Below are 23,556 nucleotides of genomic sequence, written 5' to 3' on the forward strand. Positions count from 1 at the left end.
AATTCTTAATGCCTCACTGTTTATAAGCAGTGTATGATCCAGTTTAAGAACCACGGAACAGGAGATAAACCATGACTTTTTTACAATGAAAACCACAATCTAATTTGCCTTTTTTACAACACAAAATGAAGATTTTGTTTGTTGAAAGGGTGATATTGTGCCTATTGGGTATGGGGAATATTTAAAATACTTTAGTCAATTGCTTTTAAGGTCTTAGCAAAAGTAATTCACTCTGATTGTACATCATTTCATTCATCTGGATCTATTAGTCAGAGCACGAAGAAAGTAGAGGTGAGTAAAGTGAAAGTGAGAGGTGATGCTACCTCTTGGCCGTTCTTATCAAACATGTCCTCAGCGTGGGCAGCAACTGTGGACAGGAACTCCAGGAGTCTGTGAAGAGTGTCACAGTTACAGGGAGGTAGAAGGTAAACGAGAAGCTGTAGTGCGCTTTGCTGCTCATTGGATTCCATCACTGTGGACAAAAGCAACAACAAAATTAAGTCACACTTTGCTGAAGTGTATTGGACTGCTACAGCAATTGCTTTTATACAGTGCGTTCATCGCATAGGTTCCCAAAGCACTTCAAGAGGGTCCCACTTCACCCATCCCTGAAGTGCAGCACCAGAAAGTTCCTTCACCAGCTGAAGTAAGGAGGAACTTTAGGGAGGCCAGACTGTACTGCACAAGCCCAGATAAGATTTAGCCACGGCATCAAGGTTAATGCCCTTTCTCTTGCAAACTGTGCCATGGAATCTACAGTAACCAAGTAGCCAGCACCTTGGTTCAACTTCTTATCCGAAGGACTGTACCTCCTATGTCACAGCATCCACTGTTACCATACCAGGGAATTGGTTTGGAAATTCTGTCCCAAAGGGAAGAGTACCACCTGCTTAACCACCAACAACCTGATTTTCCTTAGTGGTCTCCTGTCCCAGTAATGACCAGGCCCAGCCCTGCTTAGCTTCTGAGAACAGAACTGTTCAAGAACAGGCTACAATGTGGTGATGCTGTCATTTAGGTAAAGTCCCTAGACAAGAATAGCAGCCCACCTAATTTTACAAATAAACATTCTACCAATAGCCACAGAATAAACATTCAACAATAATTCATAATTAATTAAATACGACAAATTGCACAGCTTTGCTTTTCATTTCTAAAAGAAGCAGAGGAGATGAAGTTGCTTACACATTGTGTTGATGAAAGCAGTGTACAGCTCTTTAGTAAGCAGAGGATCAGGAATGTCTCGAAGGAATTCTTTCATCAAGGCTGCAACATCGTGAACACTGTGCTCCTCATCCAGCTGGACATCCACACCACGATCAAACTCATCTCTAAGCTAGGAAAACGGAGAAAGACCATGAGCCTACCAGGATGTTTAATTCGTCCCTGACAACGTTATACATTGGGCAGTTATGGGATATATGATTTGAATGGGGCACCCGTACTGGTTCACATCTGCATATTACTAGAAGAAAAAATACTGTACTGATATTAGACAATATTAAGCTTCTCTTAGGATTAAAGTCAAATTTACTATTACTAGTAGCTATTGGTTCAGACTACAATCTTCAAGGATGAATTACAGAATTCTACGAGGACGTCTGTAACTACAAGAATAACTGAAACATAAAGAAGGCACTAAACTTCAATTTAGTGTTGAATTCATGGTATTGTTGCATTATTAAATTCAATGTAGTTTTGTACTTCTAATCAATATCCTGCCAAGTGTACTCTGATCAATTCCACTGGCTTACCCATAGATATCACAGAAGACTATTCAGCTAACTGTGCAAAAAGGTAAGCGCTTTAGTACTGCTACCATTCAGACATAAAGCATTTACGCATACTATCAAAAAATCTGAAAACAGAAGGGGCACCTTTTCTGTGTTAGCTTCTTAGTGTGTTATGACTGTGCTGATTCTACATTGTACTATCTCACTGCACAACTCTATAATCTGAGAAATAAAATTAGGTTCTTTTGGAAAGAAAATCTATGAATTACAAGACTATTAAAATGTCTTGACTTCATGTAATATCAGAAGAGTGGGTCACTATTAAAATAAATAGTCAAACAGGTTTTATACATTTGCCTGTTTTATTACCTAGGATCTCATGCATATTGTAGTTGTCTTCCTTGCAAAGTATTCTGACAAACTGCATCTGGCTGCAGCATGAAAAATGATACTCAAATAAAACAGCAGTGACAATGTGATATATATAGAACTAAATAAATTAAAGAAACAACACACCGTTTAAAACAAAATTTGAACACAGATGGTTTCCATTTGGGTAAGGGGCTCTAGAGAAATTCATAACATTTCATATAATTTATGCTACCATTTTATGCCCACTGAAACAGGAGCCAATCCCTCCTAGCATTAGATAAGTAAAAGTAAAAAGAAAATCACATCCATCTAAACTGGAAATGCTCTTTTAAAGATAAAGATGTCTTAGTAAGAGTTATCTAACGTTACCTGAGAATGTTCCCTGTTTCTACCCAGTCCACAAACATATGAGGAACAAAAAGTTCAAGAAATACTGGTGTGTGTCAGGGAAAACAGTGTTTAGTGGCTAGAACATAAACTGTTAGCCTTCTTCTGTCTCTTCCTGAGGATACATCATACTTATAAAGGTTTCTGCAGGAGACAACACTTGTTTAAAAGTATGATGTTTTTCCAGGAACATACAAAATGTTATAAATGTGTGGAATATTTTGCTTATTAGACTTATACTGTAGTTATTTTAATCCACTCAAAAACATTCACAACATTAAAAAACTGGACGATGAGTGCTTGGTACTGTAACTAAGCAAATAAAGAGATCAACTTCTATCCTTATTTACATGTTTACGGAAAATCTTTTAGGCCTTTCTATTTTCAGTGCTCCAATCCACAAATAAGTGTTGTTTGAAGAAGATTAATTTTCATATTGTTTAGTTCTTTTCTGTCTGTTCTCATAACAACAGATGAATATTTCGGCCCACATTTAGGATGTCTTCTCTACTTCATGATTTCATGGTTATTATTTCTACAATGCATTTCAAAGCATTTCAATTAAATGCATTTCAATAACTGTATGTCTTGCATTTAATAAAAAATCCAGAAAAAGTGCTCCTTATAAGATACATACAGCATATACTGTAAGCCCATTTCACTGACCTAAGTATAACTATGATATGATGAACTAAAAAAGGGCAAAATGAGCTTTGAGAAGCAGAATTAGAATTCTCTGAAGGTTTTTGCTTTTCAGCACTTTGAAACAGTCAGAACTTAACTTGTTAATTAACATTCACATATCTCATGAGAGTTAGAGTGTTATACTGTATATTTGTAATAGGTTTGCAAAAAAGTTCTGCTTTTGTCAAAAATAGCAGTCTACTTATTCATGATTTCTGGTGGCACACTACTAGTTACTGGCAAAACGTCAACACTACATTTCCATTCAGAAAGTTACAAGAAGTGAAAAACTCAAAACGTGTTCAAAGATTGCAAGAAGACTAAGACTGAGACTCACAGCAAAGCTGTAGTGCAATGCAATGCTCACACCTTCAAGTGCAGAGTAGGTATGTTCCAGGTAATGTAAATCACTACAGCTAACTGTGGATGAATCAGCAACCGTCTAAAACAATTCTTACCTGCCTCACTCTTTTCTTTGAACTTCCAACACGGAAAATTCCAACTGTCTGAAGACCTGGGCAAAAAACAAGAAAAGTTATTACTTTTGTTTTTAAATGAGTCTAAATTCTGTGGTTCAGTAGCCAGGCATTATGAAGGATGTTATTTTTGTTTTGACAAAACTTATCTTTAGCAAAAAGATTTTTCACAATTAAAACAAACATTACAATATCACTCGGTAATACAATCCCTTGCACAGGTAGCCTGGAACTGAAACATGACATTTGAACTTTTAACAGTTTACGTATCTTGTAACTGTAGGTTTTACAAGTACAGTACTGTAATATATAAAAATGGCTTTAATTTAGGCTGATTTCCCAGCACTTCTGCAGAATAACAAACATAAATGACTAAAAATGTCTCAAGTTTTTCTTTTGCAAAATGCAACACAATTACACCAATATTTCCAAAGGCAGCATACTGTAGCTCTTTAGTATTTTTTGACATTGACACACACTGTAACCTGATATACCACTTTGGTTAATAAGTGTCACAGGGTGAACTGAACCGAGCATTTAGGTGATGATTATGGTATACTGTAAGTTCATCTGTGATGAAACAGTTTATTAATCTCTTTCCAGCAGTACCCCAGACAGAATGGTACACAGCTAACTGTCCTGTACTGGCAGGTACATCTGGCGTTCTGCCAACGCCTGATAAAATATAGATTACTCTGGGCTGCAAGACAGGACACGTGAAGCTTCAATTCATCAGTACGGACCGTATTTCTCCAGATGTTGACAGCAGCTGTCCACCAGTCGGGGAACCTGTCTGTAAATGGGGTTCAAGCTCAGCTTTTTGTCTCGCTGCTTCTCTTTTTTGCTCGGTGTCTCTGCCGGCAGAGAGAGCTGCAGGGCCTCCAAGAGTCGAGACTGATTGTCATCCAGGTCGGTGATGGAATCCACAGACATTCCTCCCTGCAGAACACCAAGGAATGTGAGCACGTGACCTCATCTTCCCATCCTCCCCATTATCATATCTTCTCATTCCCTGGCCTCTGCACATGCTGAAAAACTCCAAAAGACACATTATTCTTCTCTCCTTCATGCATGTGAAAAGCCCACACATCCCCTTTCATTTATTCACCTGGAAAACATACACAACTTCAAATATAATTAATTAAAAAACAAAAAACAAATTGCTTTGACTTTATCTTTTTAAAAGTGTCTTTAATTCATTTTTTTTAGAGTTAAAGACAAGAAACCATGAAGTTCTTTTTCAGGAATGCACCTATACAGTTTGTGCCCTGTCAGCCTCTGTACATGAAATGATTCTAAAATCAATATAGAGTAAATCCTTCCCATGTCTTGCCTGCACAGTTAATAAATAGTCAAAGCCAAAAAAGGACATGCTGTATGCACAGCCTAAATGTAATGAGTTCTGTGGTTCAATATTTAATATGACTGAAAGTATTACTTTTTTCATTATTTGCAAAATTAGTAAAATGCCTTGACCGTGATCGTATTTTAATTCCTTTCAACAAAAGATGTGGTTTTAATGACTAAGGATTTAACCCAAATTAAAACAAACAGTAGCCACAGGGGCAGTTTGTGCCAAATACTAAGGCTCTATAGGGGCTGAAGTCAGTATTCATCCTTCACATAAATAAATACATTTTCATAACACCTTGAGCTGATATTCATACATTCCTAAAAAATGTTTTAGTTTACAGTACATCCATTGGCAACACAGGTCAATTCACTCATAGTAAGAAAACCAGAAACCGATGATCCATAAAAAATTGAGAAACCGAAAAAAAACATTTTGGTACAGAAGAATAGCAAAACCAGAGTTACTGTTTTCAGCCTGTTTCCTCTTGTGTTATTGCACATACTCACTACAAATAAAATAGGGTTAGAATTTAAGTCATTTATACTTAAGGATAATAAGGTAAGGATAATGAGGAGTTATGTATGTTAAGCATATTATATGTGTCTTGAGAAGACATTTTAGCCTACAGACTCACATATAGTACATGTACAGGTCGTTAGCTGGATGTATTGGCACCCCATGAAAAAAAGATGTCTAGCAGTCTAGCATCTAGGATTTTGGATGTTCTGGAGAGGCAATTTAAGACACTGAGATGGGAAGTTACATAACATGCCAATACAAATGTCTGCCTTTGTGGTGCTTGAATTCCTTATAGTTCTAATCCAGTATGGAAACACCAAAACCTGCTGCTTAAATCAAACACTCTGTTGGAAAGGAGCACTGGGAACATTTGAACAGAAGCCAACCTACCAGTCAAGCAATGGGCTCAATCAGTGTGCCAGAATTAGCTATCTGCTGCGTGGGCTGTCATGTAGAATTAAACTTTCTACAAAGAATTTGTATTAAATGTTTAGGAATCAATTTTGCCTTTTAGTTGAATCACAACTTCAACCAAAGTGCATGTGGAATGTGCCGGAGAGTAGAAATGATCCTTGGTGATTTAAAGTTTTTTCTTTAGGCCTACTGAGGTTTGGTCACTTGCCAGACACATCCTTAGACTGTCCTCTTTGTGAGTAAAGTAGCAGCAAGGACTTACTGTAAGTCAGTGGCTTACTTATAAAAACTAAAAGCATACATCAAAGAGAGAACTAAAGCTTTAGGTATTGTAAAACAACCTTCCAGGCACATAGCACTTTACATTATATTGTACTTTTTAATTTATTTTTATAAACATAGAGTTTACATGGGAAGATATAATTTTATTTTACCAGTTCCAGGTTTGCAGGCTGTTCAGAAAAACAGAGAAAGGGTCCTTATTGTTCATTTTGTAACCGCTGGTTTCAACATTTTTCAAACAATATAAACCTCTTGTGCTTGATTCCTAAATGCTCCTGGGCATTATTGTATTTGTGAATGCTACTCTTTCAACACAAGGTGATGCACAATGCTGGCCAACAAGACTGTTGCTTACTGAATCACAGTATTCTCCTTCTTTTATGCTTATCATGGCAAGCGTTTTTGTTTCACATTGTTTGGTAACCATCGTGTTGCAACAGAGACAATGGTTTCAGAGCTGCTAGATAACATTATACAGTAACTACAAGCCAGGTCCTACCCGTCTGCGTGCCCTAGGAGCTGCCTCAGGTGTGTTGGGTGATGTGGACTCATTGGGAGTTTCTGATGTTGAGCTTAGAGATGAGTTACTGCTGGAGAGTTCTTTGTTTGCTCGTTTGGCTCCAAACTGGAGGATGGAGGAGACGAGGTCAGGGGAGTCTCTGTGCTCCTCTCTCTGGGAATCCTGCCTCTGTTTATGGGTCCTGTCGTTTGCTATGACCTGGGAGAGCGGCATGCCGAAGGCCTGAGGCACAAATTCTATAAAAACAAGAATGAGTGGGAATGGGTAAGCGGCTGTTCTTTTAAAAATACCAAAAGAAAACCAACAAAAACGAGAAAAAAAAACTCATTGTCGGGTCCCCTAAGACATCCTGAGTTTATTTCCCCCTGCTAACAGTTCATTAACATCAAAATACAATTACAGGAACTGAGTTCTCAATTGACCTTTCCATACAGGTCATAAATGAAGGCCGTATTTTTTCACTATTCCAAAAGACAAAGCCTGAATGCGAATCAAATGAAAACACGATGTGCTGAGCACATCAACATGACTAACAGATACAGTATCTTCTGTAATCTGCAATCTCCCATTTACAGTACAGTCTACTGCTGCTAGTTTCTTTTATTTTGTGTTTGTACCACATATAGTAAAATGCACAACTGTGAAACAATTTATGTGGCTTACTGTTAATTGTGTTAAAACCACTCTTGTACCCTACAAGAGACATCTATAAACCACTTTTAATATAAAATCTGAACACAATGTACTGTTTCCACGCCGATTCCGTCTTCCCACGGTGCCAGGCATGTTCACAGTATGGCTGATTGTTCACGGACAATGTTCTAAAAATAACTGCCAAATATCCCAGTTATTTTTATAGCAATTTCTTAACGGCGGCAAAAAGCATGAAATGGTTGTGCCATGTATAGACTGTTTTAGTTTTGTAACATGCCCACGCCAGATGTTTTAAACCACTTTGCTTCCATATTCAGGCATTTTACCTCAAACCGTGTGAATTTGCACTCTCCATCAGTAGTGAGTATTGATTTCTGAGGCAGGAAATAGAAACCTCTGAATTTACAAGCACTTAGTGCTACCCTGTTAAAAAAGAGTAGGCTTTAAACTGTAGTGTAGGGGCCTGGGCAGAAAATAGTCTGTGAAAACAAAAGCAAAGCAGTGTTTCCTAATGACTCTGTGCATCATTCTTAATTTTATATATCTTAAATATCCATATGTTTAATAAAATTGTATGACATTCAAATACTAGATCTTTATAACGTATCCTCTGCAGATGTTTTGCACAGTGAGGTAAATATTTGTTTAAGTATGTATTTCATTTTAAAACAATGTTGATGGCTATGCCAAAGACATGCATTGCAATATTGTGAAAAGGCTGGTATGTGAATATCCCTGGCATATGGTATACTGTAAGCTATACTGTAAACATCATTTAGACTGAAAAACCTGAGAAAAATGGCAAAACCTTGATGGCTGTTATGACATGTTTTTTCATCTGCATTTATCCTCAGTCACGGAATGATAACTTATTAGTCTTTCTGAGTTACACATAGCAATACGAATAAATTATTAAATATCTGGAACGTTTGTGGATATGCCTGTAGAAAACAGTTCACTTTTGGTTTCTGCACTCTGCTATAGTACATCCAGAGTGCAAAATAACAATACATTTAAACAAACAGTATGCATAAGTATACATGTTCTTACTATGTAAATATGAATATATGCATTCATGTATTAATGTGATGTATAAAAGACGCACAAATTGCCTTTCATAAATCACAATGCAGTGATGCCACTGCTCAGTGAAAGATTGAATGAACTGATCTAGGAATGCTGCTGGAGGGAACATCACAAAATGAGGCTACTGGGCTCTCAGGGGCCATGCATCCTCACTAATCTCCCGGAAAGCTACCACCTAACAGCAAACAGCTGTGACCATCCCAGACCTTGAGGAAATGAAAGGTAATGAACTGAATGGAGCTACCCAGCCAGAATGATAACTACTAACACTCTCTAGTAGCCTGGTATCATGACTCTTAAGCTTGATTTCAGTCATCAGATGAAGCTGATGAGCAGTGATTATAGTCGCCTGACAAAGCTGATGCATTCAGGTGGCATTACAGTGGCAATTGCATGACCCAAAAATATGGGTACAGTTTCGGCTCCAACAAGGAAGACAACCCATTGAAAAAAGGAGGTTTTTTTTCCTACAAACCCCAGAACAGTCTCTCATTTGGTCATGACTAAATACAAGGTAATATACATATACAGTAGTACACATGTATTTCACATACTGTACAGCTCATAGTTTTACCTATAATTGTGCAACCCATAGCTGAAAGTAGATGCCATGTCATAGCATATTAAAGAAATTAAAGTATTAATACGCTGTATCAAATACAGTAATTAGAGACGGCAGATTATGATTAGTTGAAAGATTATTTTCTCTCTGTGACTACAGCCAAACATTCTCATTTAAAAAAATGCTGGAGAAAATAACTTCTTGACCAGGCCAGCTTTGTGTCAAATATGAAGTAATCTTTTAAACAATACCAGACATGAAATGTTTTAACATACATGAGTCTATCAAAGAAATGTTATAAAGTAAAGTTGAGCAAGGTGAAGAGAGATCTGTATAGTGGTGTGAAATTAAAAACACTGCAACAATGCAACAGTGAAGAAACAAAAGCTTTAAAACTGGACAGACCACACCACCATGTGTTTGAATGATACTGTATGTGAAGAGTAGTGCTTGTTTTAATCAGGTGGCTGTTTATTTTATTTGTGCTTAGTGTCAAATGTTGTTTCTTTATAATTAATTCTGTACTGTAAATATCTGACTCCTATAAATACAACTGCACTAAAGTGAAAACAATCAAAATGACCTCTAGAATGAGACAAAAATGAATATAGTTTACTCACACCACACAAACATGCAATACTAAAATAAAACACAGTAACACATTTCAAAGTGTTTGGCACTTTTGTGAGAAAAATAATGCATTTTAATGGTTTTTAAATTTTGGGTAATGTATTTTGGATACAAAATCAGTTCTATTGAATTTCTATCATTAACTGAATCAATATGAACACATACATTTCTGTGCATGTTACATTGACTGTGTTAACTGGCTGTTATAGTTTCCTCACAGGAAAGGTTGAGGTGGGCTGGAGCTTTTCCATGACTTCTGCACAGTGAATGATATATTCAGTTAGCTCAGTCAATGATGTGTCATTCAAGAATAAATTTAACAGCCGATCTGCACCATGGAAAACTACTGCCCTGCATGATTAAACTCCTTTTCCTTGTTGTTTTCATTTTAGTTACGACTGATTGGCCTACTGTGAATTCTTGCATTCCAGCAGACATTTTTCTAAGGGGCTGGGGCAGCACAGTTGCTGAAGCAGGCTTTTTAGAAGGGTATACTGTATATTTTTGCTCTCTGGTATGTCAGTGTAAACAGCTGAGAATGCTTGACTGGAGCAACACCCGCATAGCTTCTCTGAAATGGATGAAAGACTCCATTTTCCACTGTCAACGGAGTGGCAAGTGAATGTGTGAGAAAACAGATCCCAGCTGTCAGGGGACAAAACACTAAGAGGAGGAAAAATCCACTTTAAAACCCACCAAAAAGCATTGTTCTACAGCTATGAAGAAACCTCTGCCTTTTCATGGACAGGAGGGATACGTGTATGGTTTGAAAGAAGATACCAACATGTGAAAATGATCACCTATTATTTGCAGTGCCCTTCAAGTATATTAGGACAGCAAAGCTAAAAAGGTTATTTTCGCTTTACATTCAAGCAATACACATTTGTGCTCATGAAATTAATATGGATGCATAGTACAATGTAAATTAAGTTCTACGAGTATTTATTTATGATTGGAACAAAAACAAACTTTCCACTTGGAAGCGTTCACTTTCAGTCAATTTCAGCGTAACGTAGAAGTTGGTATTTGGTTGCAATTCCCTGTGAGGCAATAAATGCATGAAGCCGATGACCATTTCGGCTCTTTCAGAACTCTTTCTAATTATCTGACATTCTTTGCTGCAGCCACTTGAAGGTGGTGTCTGTTGTTAGGGTGTTCCATCTATTCTTTGTTTTCAACGTGTAAAATGCATGTTCAATTGGATTAACATCTGGAGACTGACTGGGATAGCGTAAGATTTTTCCATTTTTTCGAGGAAAGAGGAAACAAGAAGAGCAAATACAAGAGACACCACATAACAATGTTAGAATGTATATTCCGTTACCGTATAAGAATGTAATTTTCAGGATAATTTCCCTAAAATAATTAGGGAACAAAAAACATTGACATTACAGTTTTCTCCAAAAACGGATCAAATGAATCTCAGGTTCCCTAAAATGTAGCCGGCAGCAATACCACCACAAATCTTGATGTAATCGCAGTAGCAAGGCTGGGCCTGACCATCGCTTGGATGAGACACATCAAAGGAAAACCAGATTGAACTAGGAGTGGTGCTGGTGAATCACTAGGTAGCACCCTTCCTCCTGGACAGAAAAACTCCCAAATGAATTCCCAATTAGGGAAACGGGAAACAAAATTTAACTGTTTGCAGATGCCATAGTAGTTGTTGTGAAACTGAGGTGTCCTTTTTAGATTCTGTGTCAGAATTCCACAGTGTGGCCAGCCTAGATTTCCCTACAGCATGTGGGTCACTTCCTGGCTCTAATGTCCTGTGGGATTTTTAAAAGCGTAGACGCAAATAAATCGTAACAAAACACCATTTACCAGCAATCAAGGATTTTTTTTACCTTTATCTTTGTTCTTCTCTTTGGCCAATGAATCCAGCTTTCTCCTCAAGGATTTCTTACGCTTTTGTCCATCTGAAAACATCCGAAATAAATACGGGTAATTGAGAATTTATGTGGCAAAATGTAGCATTAAAAATTGGATTGCGTCTGAAACAATATTCATCATTGATGTTTCTTTTCAGTGAATACAATATGCTACTCGAAAGATGAAGGTTTTTAGATTAAAGGACATTTTCCTGGAGGTTCTGTAATTTATGTGCTAATAACCATCTTCAAGATACTATATTTCTGTTAATGTACCTGAATAAAATTTGCATGAATAAAATGCCAGAAAACAAATTGAAAATCATCATCGTTTAAAAAACTATATACGTATTATCTAGAAATGTAAAATTTGTGAGTGGAACTAGTAATCATATTATTGACTTTAGATTTTTGCTATTTGCTAATGAGAAACGTTTTGCTTACATAGCTTCTTTTTAATTTTTTTAAATAGTCGTAACAGTTCCTCAATTTCCCTTCGGGATCAATAAAGTCTTATCTATCTACAGTATATACGTTAGAAAACAAGCACAGCACCACAATATCTGGTTCAAATATTTCCTGTTTCCTGTGAAGGCAATATTGAGTATCCATATTTCTGAAAAACAAACATTTCCTTTACAGCTATTTGCATTTGTAATCATGTACTATAGGATTTATAATGTCTTTATATGTTACATACTATGCAGATACCATGCATTATACACTATAGCATTATATACAGTACTGTACTATATACAGTACATTAATACTTTGTGCTTGGAGTGCTCTACTACATACTTAAGATACTTTCATTTGTCAGCTTCATTTCACAGTCCTCATGCACAAGAGACACACTTGTCAAAGTCAAGGTTTTTTTTGCTACAGTCAATACAGTTATACTGAAGGCCACACAATTACCAATTTATGAGATCTGAGATTTATCCTTAAGAGTTCAGGATCCACCCATATTTCTTATATTTTTTTTGTTCCCATAACAACAAAAGGGACGTAAATCAGCTGAGCTGTTTTTGATACTGACTTGAGATGATGAAATCCTCTAGTCTCTGGATTGTGAGTCACAGAGCAAAAAAAAAACATTACCAACAGTCATTTAAGGAATTACTTTTTTACATTTTTTACAAATAGATGTACCATCTACATTTGAATATACTATAATTGGTTTAAAATATTTTAAGGAAGTGGTTGTAACTATTTTGAAAGATGTTTCTTCTATAAAATTGTGATGTTCAAGAAACTGATATTTTCTAAACTCCAAGTCCTTTTTTATTATTATTGTTATTTAGTATATTTTGTACATATACAGTACACACATTTATACAGTACATTTTGAGTATACTGACAGTCGTACACACTGACTGAAATTGCCCTCTTCTTAAGAAGGTGCTGCACCTCCACTGCTGATTATTCAAAACAATGGCTTTGTCTGTAAACACTTTTGAAGAAACTGAATCTCTTAACCACAAAAATATGTTTTCCAGGGACGGAAGAGAGCACATCTATCTTTTATTCCACAATTTCCACTTAAAAGGTTTCTCTTTTTAATTTCCTAAGAACTAGAACTTTTATGAATGAAGGAGTGCCCAGGAGAGTTCTGGAATTTGCATTAATGAACCTTCTCACTTAAAAAACAATATACTATTTGTAGAATACCAGACACATGTCTTGAATTTCTGATGTTGCAAGAGGGTCATATGTCCTTGATCCTACAGGCTTTTCTTCCTCTATTAACCCACGTTGGAGTCACAGCTAAAACAACTGTTTCGTCTTTAGTGGCAGATGGTTATTGTAAAGTGCGTAGTTTGGAAAAATGATTGGTTACAAAAAAAGATTCAGCACTAATAGGATAAATCTTAATGATCTACTAGAAGTCAAGCTTTAAAACTAAGAAACACACTTATACAGTATAAGTAAACACCATTTTACCCTTGAGCAAGAAAACTCTTACATTGCTTCAGTTATATATTGTATAAATAGGTAAATATTACGAGTTGCTTTGCATACAAAAATAAATAATAAAACTCAACTCAAGGGTTAACACTTGGATTCTCAAAGCACAGCTTTCCATTGAAAGCCCCATGGATGTGGTGTTTTGGTGTGTCGAATTGAGTAATGTACAAAGAATGAAAGCATTCTTTATAGGTTAGATCTACCAAGTCAATAGTTTTTCATTTACCGAGTCAATTGTGTACACCATGATTCTCCCGCAACACGCATTGCGCATTATACAGTACAACACAATGTCACAGTACGACAAGTAAGCATTCACTTTCAAATTTCAATTTTGCAGTCTCTCAAGAAAAAAAAAAATTTGTTTCAAATACTGTATTTTACAATGTACATGTACTGTAGTAATCCTAGATTCTATGGAAACTGAAAAAACAGTTTATACATTAAATTCTCCTCTTTTGAGATCTACTGAAAAACAAAGTAGTTTTTAAAATGCAGATTTCTTTTGGACACCAATATATGGATGAAAACAGTATTCTTTTAGAATCATTTTGCTAATTTTAGTTTCTAAAGAGAGGAGTTCTGGACAACTTTCAAAGGATGTCTTTTGAAAATAGCCCGGGTCCATTCTTTTCCTTTTTATGCAGAATTTTTGCACAATAGTTATAAAAAAGACACATAAATGACTCTATACACTGATAAAACAACTAAAGGAATGTTGTGATCGTGGCACAGCATGTTTTTCCACACACACATTTGAAACTGGAATTTGACAAAAAGGCTTCTTGTGGCAAATCAGCATCTGTGAAAAATATCGAGAGAATGGAATGGGTTCCCCATCAGACTTCCATGCCTGAGTTACGATTAATCAGGTATTTCAATTACGCACTCTGAGTATCAGAAAGTAGTGGCCATACTGTATATAAAGTTAATTAACTGTGTGCTAGGTAATATACAGGTACAGGAGATGTGATGGGCTAATTACATGCAACTGGTAATTCAACACAAAAAATTAAAGAATATGTTTAACAGTTGTTAGGATGTTACTAAGTAAGTGGAGTCCTATGTATTATCTCAGGGATAACTGCCCTCAATTGTGCTGAGCACAAAAGATCTATTTCTAAAAAGCTACAGCTGTTTGAAAGCAATACAGAGAAAGACGCTATATCTGATTTTCTCTTGAATCAGCAAATATCCAAGGAAGCAGATGCTGGAGGCCTGAACATCACCCTGGGATGTCGACCAAAACCTCTAATGGGCTGCATGGGGATAAATATGGTATTATTAAATTTTAAGAAATGTTCTAAAAGTATGTGAGCATGTGTATATCTGCTTCAAGTGCAACTCACTGCTTAAGACACAACCCCACAGCATGGTTCTGAACCACCACAGTCGAAATTAATGAGCAGCACATGTTGAAATCTGATCCTGTGATGGGTTTTGTTTGAGCCCCTTTTGCTCAACATGGCATTTCAGGCTTGAGATTAAACAGATCCACATGGTGCAATGTGGTATAGACAACTGAAAGCTTACTGTGTTTGAAAAAGCAAACATCAAAATGGGACTGTTTACTTTTCATACAGAGCTATATGGAAAAGCTGGGCATCACTGTTTGCAGTGGTAGAGTGATGCAAAACCTAAAAACATGTTTTTATTTCATTATCTCTTAAAGTTGATTTTGACTTCCACTTGGTTTTATGCTAAGACTGAAATGAAAGCTGGTTAGAACGTGGATCTAGCTGATTAGCTACATAGAAACTATAGTTGTAGAGAGGTCAACAACAAGGACGGACAAGTTATTAGAGCTCTTGTAACTACTAATAAATCTGTTCATTTTAATTGTTGTTTATTCTACTTTAGTATGTATGGTATAAAGATTTACAGTATATGCATACAATGCAGTTTTTCAGGCTCCTTCGTCACTTTTACCTAAATATGTATGCTACTGTACATACAGTATCACCACAAGCTCAGTGCTTAACATAGTTCTCTTAGTGTGCACTGTCTTTGTTTTAATGAAAGACTATAAAAATTATTAATAGGAAAAAAGTATGAACCGAAAGACTGGACAGCGCCTCGGCATCCATCGCACAAAACAAACCATCAGAACACAAAGATGTGCCTAGGAGAGCTTCACTTTCCTGACTTCAATCCTCAGCTAATACAGAAACACAAAAAGAACAAAGTGCAATTTCAAATAAGGCATAACTGGGAATGGCCTTTGAGCCAACGAAAAACACCTTTCTGCCCCAGAGCTCTCCCTAAGGCATGTGCTCATAGCACGGTGTCAACCTGAAATCCCCATTTCAGAGTTGACCAAATTCATCTGGAAATCACATGGGAGCTGACTAACCCAAAACAGATGTAAAGAATGTTACTTGTTATTCCCTCACCTTGGTGTTACCTCACGAAATTGAATTTGGGTGAGAAAATTATGTCTTTGTCCCTGAAGAATTCTTCTACAGGGGAAACTTTTGAGGAAAATCTTCAGGTAAAATACAGAGAATAGATGTTAAACTACTTTTTAAATCTAAAAATGTATTGAATGATTTCCAGTTATCCATCCATTTTCTAACCGCTTAATCCAATTGAGGGTCACAGGGGGTCTCACACAAGGTGGGGTACAATCTGAATGGGAAACCAGTACATGGCAGTGAATGATTTTATATGGCTTATTTTATCAATACAACATATGTGCAGTTTTGCATTAAGAGTATCAGAAACACTGAAAGAAAAAAGATGAAACATACTGTACACGTTCCCACCTTTAAAATTAGGAAAAAATGGATAAACAGTAGTTAATGCCTTTGCAAAACTGAATCACAACCACTAAATTTAACATTAACAGTGCAAATGTTTTATACATTGTCTCTTACAGGAGAGGAGATGAAAGTAACTCTATGGGAGGAAGGAAGAAAAGCCCTTTTGAAATTTTAAACTACCGACAAAGTTGCATAAACTTTTCCCAGGAGAAAAAGCACGCTAACAGACCATTAGCCAAGTCTTAAAAAAATCTTTAGGCTACAGTCTTGTATGCATCTTAGAAAGCTTATGTTTCTGAAAGTTTGCAAGTGTTCTCAGTTTCTCAGTGAAAGGTTTTGTAACCTAACATACTTCTTTGGTGTAAAGATCAAAAATAAAATTCTTCTACTTCTGAATATAACTAACCAATACTAATAAATGTCCTGTGGAGTACTCACACCAAGCTTTGAAAGTTGGAAAATGTACTGTACATTTCATGAATTTCTGTGAATACCTTAGCTGAAGGTTTAAAATTCTGTCTGGATTTGCTAGATCAACTCCCCTAAATTCAAGACAGAAACTCATTTCAGCAGCACTAATATAGTTCCCCTGTGTAATAGCTTTTTGAAATAAAAAAGGCAGCTCATTTACCGCAAACCAACACTAAATAAAAGCCTTTTCATTTCCAAACAAACAACACACAACAGGACAAAAGAATTAATCAGGTGAAAGATCACGGAACTCCAAAGAACATTCCCGAAAAAAAAGCTATGCAGCTATTACCCACAGAAACACTGCTAAAGACATGCAGGAGAACATAAGGTGTAAATATCCCTCAAACTTCTTGGAGTGTACATCTTCTTTGTATAGTGAGCAAAGCTTTGCTCAATTTTACCATGCTTCCTAATCACTGTTTTTTCTACTTGTTTCTTGTCTCTTCCTTGCATTCTAATGATTGTTTTGAGAAAGTACAAGGCAGGGTACCTTTGGGGATAGTTATCTGGCAGCCCAGATCATAGTCCTGCAGCAGTCGATTAAAGGCCACCTCCTGCAGTCGCACTCTCTCGAGCTCGGAGAGACTCTGAATGGGCACTGGCTTTAGTCTCACGCTTCGTCCAGACATGCTGTTCCAGGTGAAGTCACCCTGTGATGAAAGAGCAAAACAGCTACATTAAGAAGCTTTATCCACCTGCTTCTTTGTGTTTCCAAAGAACCTTCTGAGGTGTTGCGTTATGAAAAAAAATGATAAATTCAGAATCATTTCTACATATTTGGATCAAACCTTTGATGCCTTAAATTTGAATTTATTTTGAGCAAACACTTTGTCTCCAGAAGTATCCATTTTTATGAAAAATGTCTTTCATTTATGTTTTATAAAACATCAGCTTTTAATTTTTTTAAAGATTTTGTCTCTCATACTATGATTAGACATTTGACAATTGCTAACTTTTTTTTCTTATTGTTTCATTCCACTAAGGAGTGCTTTTAGTAACACTGGAAACTGACTGTGTAATCAGATAAGTGAAATTGTAATATTCAAACACTGGAAGAGAGGAACCATTATTGCTGTTTACATATAATCAAATTTTATTAAAACATTTAAAGCTTGAGCTTTTTTTCATAATCTTAAGAGTGATCACAGATTTCAAAACGGAAAATCTGAACCAACCAAATTTTCTTTTTTTTCTGCTATAGAATTAAGAGCAAATACTGTACCATATACACACAATGTGATAGAGCAGAAATAACAGAAATGTTTCAAGAACAAACTATATTCCCATGAACCATAATGATGCCCAGTGTCAGAAAATGCAGGTCTACAGTACAAGCAGTCTGGGTTAAATGTTCTATTGATGATTTTTCAGTTACAAAACATCACTGCTAGTTCTATATTTAAACTTGGTTGTGTGCATGTCGCATAGCAACAGGAAGAGCCACAAAGGAACAACAAATTGATAACGCAATAATGAATTATTACAGTCAATTTTCATCTCAGAAGCTCAAGTGACATTTCCATTTCTATTGTCTATATTGTATATAAGTGTGCCTACCTACTGCACTACATTGGCATTGCAAGCTTAAAGAGATACGAACATGATTTTAAATACAATAACGATATACTTATATTTAATAGTTTTAAAAACATTAAATAGTCTTAAAAGCAGTTTCTGGAAATGTTACATTCAATATTTACACTTCACTATGGTGTTCTGTATCTTTTTATAGGAACTTAAAACAATTCTTTATTGCTTTGTGATATATTTACAACACACTTAGCTTGTTTCTCCTTCAAGGCCGTAAATCTTTAAGACATTTTCAGGCTCTCATCAGTGGTAAACTCAGGTGAGTCTTCAGATTTATTCACTAGAGGCCGGGTCTGGAGTGTAGAGTGAGAGAATACATTGCTGTAGAACTGTCTTCACAAACTGCGCCTTGAGGATCATGAGACAGGAGGGAAACTGCTTCACCTTGAAGCCATAGAGCTTTTAACCGAGAGCGATTGTTTTCCATGTGTACCATTTCAGACTTCTGCTGTTGATGTTCCTATGTTTTTCCAAATCTATGTACAGTAAGAAAAATTCAAATCTGCTTTTCTGTAGCATAAACCTTAAGGCATGCCTTTTGAATGCTTTTTTATCTGTCTGGGACAACACCCTTGATGCACAGTACCATAAATCACCCTGCCTGAATGCTGTTTTTGATGTATAGTGCTTCACCCCCCTCTTCTTCCATCTTTTCTGTCTCCCTAGAATGTTGTGTATCAACTGATATCATATTCATGTCTTCCATTCTATGTTAGCCATATTCTGGTGATTTCAGTTACATATACCAGGTGAAATGATGGGCGGTGTGGTGGTTCTGTGACTAAGGATCTGCACCTGGGGCTGGAAGGTAGCCAGTTTATATTCCGTGGCCAGCAACTCCTCCAGGGGTGCTGTATAAATGGCTGACCCTGCACTCTGACCCCAGGCTCTCTCCCTGTTTGTGTGTCTCATGGAGAGCAAGTTGGGGTATGCGAAAAGACAAATTCCTACTACACGAAATTGTATATCGCCAATAAAGTGATCTTATTGTGTAACATTACATTGTCACTCTCTATGTATCTCCCCTGCAGACTTTCTTGGGATTCTCTCCTCTTCCGTTCTTGTTTATATGTTTTTAAATTTTTCTGTGGATCTGTGTGTGCCAGGCAAACTGGTACCCCTCTCATTTACAGTAGATCTAATCCATCATGTTTATACGGATAGCTTTTGCCATAGAATGGCTTCCAGTGGCTGAGAAAGCTGAAGATTTCTTTAGCACAGCAATAATTCTGTTATTATTAATATGTTGTGCTTATGGGTGTTTATCACAATAACAATTGTAAATGTTTTTTTTTTCCATTGTACAGGCAGGATCCGTGAGAAGACCATTGATGTGGTTCTACTCAAACTCTACTGTTTGCTATGATTTTGCTAGGAGACAATTTATTTTCTGTAGGGTGATAGATCCAGGCACATGACTTTCTGTTGCTGACCTAGGGAACCTGATGCATATTTAAATTGTTTCATAGAATACAGTCTCAAACTCCAACTCCAACTGCTACTACAGTATGTCACCCTTTCTTGTAGTTGTGGTCTCACTGGTTGCAGTTGTTGGGATTAGTATCTGGATTTCAGTGTCTGTGATTACCGGGAGCTTTCAGGTTTTGATGGTCTGTTCCCAGATCCTGGTTTGGAGAAAACGTATTTGGTGATATGATGTGCATGGTGGTTGTTACAATAGGATTTCATATTTTATTTCCTTTTACAAACGTGGAGCCAGCTCATTTCTGTCAGTTTCCTTCTGCTGGTGCTCTGACGATGTGAGGTGGAGGCATACGAGTATACAAAAAGTTACAAGACGAGCCCATTCAGACTATCTATCTCATCATTTTGATAGTAACCTACTGAACCGAAGATCTGATCCAGTTGTTGCGTGAGAGAAGCAATGGTATAGGCTTTTGCTTCCATAAATGTGGAATTGTCAGCTGTATTTCATGGCAGTTTTCACAGATGAAGTTTAGGAATCTTCCTGTTGGGAATCTTCCAGGATGCTCCACATATTGAAAAGGTCATAAATTGCAGACTTCTGCATTTTTTAATGCATCTCTCAGGAATAAGAATCCATCCCTGGGCTTTCAACAATTCACTGTGTTAGAATTTGAAATCCCTGGTTCTGAATAAGCCACCTGTTTTAAACCTTAATCTGCATTCAAAACATAGCTACCCGACAAACTAAATTTAACCCTGTAATAGACAAGACTTCTCAATTAACAGTGCGAGATTACGTAAGAAGTTTCTGAGAAAATTAGCCCTGGTGTGAGTGTGTGTAAGTCTGTGTGTGCCCTGTGACTGGACTGTACGGGAGTCACATCCAGGGAGAACCCTGCCTTGAGCCCCATGTTTGCCGGGTTAGGCTTCAGTTGCCTCGTGACTCTGAACTGGATGAAGCGATTAGAAAATGGATGGATGAATTCAAATATATTTTTCAATTAATTTATATAATAACTCACACTGACCAAGAAAGGCCTGCAAGGGTCTGAGTAGACAGCATACAGACAGGTGTAGGGAGCAGGCAGGCCTTAAATACCTGAAGTAACGAGGTAAGTATCTGTTAATTAGGGGGCGGGGGTACTAATCATTGGTTTGTACGGCACCAGTGGATAGTTCAGGCTGTGTGGAAACATGGCTGGTTGCCGTAGCAACCTGGGAGTGCGAGCCTGCGTTCGCACAGGTATTACAATACCCACGCTTAATGGGTGGTGCCTGGCCCTCAGACGGGGCATTTGTGGGAATCTGAACCCAGGACCACTCTTCGGGCCTGTGACGTCACCAGTGCACGAGGTCCAAACCTCGGACCATCTGGGAGTCCAGGATGTGATGTGGAGTGGATGTGGAGTGATTCCTCAGATTCCACAACATGAGGGGATGAGGGTGTGGATGAATCTGGCACCAGGACTTGTAATAAGCTGTCAGAATGTGTTGTCCTAGCTGGCGTGGAAGTGTAAGGCGTTAAACGATAGCATTCAGTGATCAAGTACAAGACAGGCCTAACAAACATTTGCAGAATCTGGGTAAAGCCTGAGGAGCCGAGGCTGGTACCCGTAAAGGCACTGGAATTGGGACGTATTTGTGGAGGTGTTGTTTGTTTTTGGGACAGTTTAGCCCAAGGATTAACTCCAGAGAGCACTGGATGGCCAGCTGACTCGTAAGCCTAGAGCTGTGGCACCACGACAGTACGTCAGGTGTGGCAGAGAGAGCGATCAACAGCCTGTCCGCTGGTGCTTCGCGAGGGGTTGGATGAGAGGCCAGAGCTGCCGACACCGCCTCTTCCACTGCCAGCAGGCCGGAAGGCAGGCGGCGGGTATGATAAGCCCCGAACTCGAGGGAACCCCGTCCAGGAAACAGATCCATGATAAGGCCTTTTAATTTTTCGTTAAATGGAAAATGTAAACCAGGAGAAAGACAGGTCTTTTGGCCCTTTCTATGTGGGCTACATTTTTGCAGTTATGAAATTGTGCTCACCAATATTATTGTACATGTATGTATGTAACCTTTCAGAATAGGCTTGTTAACCTGAAGTAATTTAGGTTTGCCATAACAAAGAGGGTGAATACTTATACAACAAATATATTTTGGTTTTAACTTATTTCACTCACAAAAGTGCTCACATTGAGCATTAAAGTCACTGATTAAAATATTCAATTAAAAGTGTGAATACATCATATGTAATGCAAAATACTGAGACATCAGTGGAAGATGGTTAATGTTTTTTAAGGCACTACATACACACAAAACAATAAACCGATATATATTAGTATAATTAATTATATTCATTATTAGCATTGATAGATTTTGCTTACACACAACCTAGCTGGATAAGATGAACTTCAATAACACCCTCATTTCCACAAAAAAGCTACAGTACAAGAGTTGATTTACTCAAATGTTGCATCTTGTTGTTTGCCCTCAAACCTTTTCATACTGGTTCACAAAGTACCTGGCACTGGCCCTTGGTAGGAGACAGATTCCTGAATTTCCATAAAGCTTAAAAAAATACCACAAGCACTGAGAAAAAGGGTGGTCCAGTTCAAAAACCTCTAGTCCAGCAGACTGAAATGTTATTTTGGAAAGTTTCCTTATTAGGAATCAGCCCAAGAATGCTGGAGGCATCAAGTAACATCCCCTAAAGTTGTAAAGCCAGCTTTGATGGCCTCTGAGATGAATGAAGGAAGATCTCATAAACAAAGCAATAAGTTCAGGGAAATTAAGATAAATGTGCCAATACTTATATACTGCATACAAACTGTACAGCAGATACACACACATTAAGGCACAAAAAGATGTGAACAATGTTCTATTCAAAGTTTGGTGATTGCTTGAGAATTCCTGCATCCTTTGTCAATATACAGGTATCACATGTTGTAATGATTCTGTGTTTGGAGCACCAATTTCCAGGCAATAGTGAACAAAGCAAAAGCAGCACTGAGACTTGAACACAGGGTTTCTGTACCATATGTGACGACAGCAGTCAAAGAATAATGGACTTGCATTGCACTCCTACTGCCACCCTTCCTCCCTGCCTTACCAGAGTACAAACCACATAATGGGTCAGTAGAATGGTCTGCTGGCTACCTTAAATTAAATTCCCCCCCTGGGAATCGAACAGCTTCCTCTTTGAACGAGTAATCATGAAATAATCAATTTAAAAACAATGATAAGAAAAGCAAGTCTCAATCCAGAGGATCTTGCAAATACTTCAAAAATACATACATAGTATTAGCATCCACTGAAAATGGTCAGGCAGGTGTGAATACAATCACTGTACACCAATGCAACACTGACCTGAACATGACCATCATCTGATGGATTAGTTCCAAAAAACAAGCCAAATGCATTAGGGGAGTTACACCTTTTTCAGCAAGAATATCTGTATTAATATCCAGTGAATAGCCTACAAATTTAGTGTACGCCACTAAGAAGACTCTAAAAACAGTCAAATAAATGATAGATCACTAAAGTATACACAATAATTTTAAATACACGGATCCAATTTTAAACTGATTGCATATCAATATTCCTTTGCGGAATAGAGAAAAAATCAAATTTGTACCATTGATAAACTGTTCTTTCAGCAGTATGGTGAATGATTTAACAGCACTACAAAGTTGCTGCACACAGTAATTAAACACCAATACTATGCTTTCTGTTAGCTTTTTCACTAAAAAGGAAAATTCTAAATTTCAGCATGCCTGAAAATGTGCTGGTTACAATGTAGCCA

General features: G+C 37.3%; 1 protein-coding gene across 6 annotated transcripts in view; it reads right to left on the reverse strand.

The window, feature by feature from the left end:
• LOC148676007 (rho GTPase-activating protein 6-like) overlaps window positions 1–23,556 on the reverse strand; it is a 162,438-nt gene that overhangs the window by 14,001 nt on the left and 124,881 nt on the right. For 5 of the 6 annotated variants that reach the window (XM_088600154.1, XM_088600164.1, XM_088600198.1 and 2 more), the window contains exons 2-8: window positions 17,239–17,398; window positions 11,521–11,592; window positions 6,721–6,977; window positions 4,396–4,591; window positions 3,635–3,690; window positions 1,186–1,336; window positions 324–472 (exon numbers count right to left, since the gene is read on the reverse strand). In XM_088600154.1, the coding sequence (XP_088456280.1) occupies window positions 324–472; window positions 1,186–1,336; window positions 3,635–3,690; window positions 4,396–4,591; window positions 6,721–6,977; window positions 11,521–11,592; window positions 17,239–17,398 (1,041 nt within the window). Of the gene's footprint in view, window positions 1–323; window positions 473–1,185; window positions 1,337–3,634; window positions 3,691–4,395; window positions 4,592–6,720; window positions 6,978–11,520; window positions 11,593–17,238; window positions 17,399–18,527; window positions 18,632–23,556 lie in introns of all 6 variants that reach the window. The other variant, XM_088600190.1, reaches the window with a different exon arrangement.

The sequence above is a fragment of the Lepisosteus platostomus genome, chromosome 2 (genome assembly GCF_059453375.1).
Source record: "Lepisosteus platostomus isolate fLepPlt1 chromosome 2, fLepPlt1.hap1, whole genome shotgun sequence".
Taxonomy (NCBI): Eukaryota; Metazoa; Chordata; class Actinopteri; order Semionotiformes; family Lepisosteidae; genus Lepisosteus; species Lepisosteus platostomus.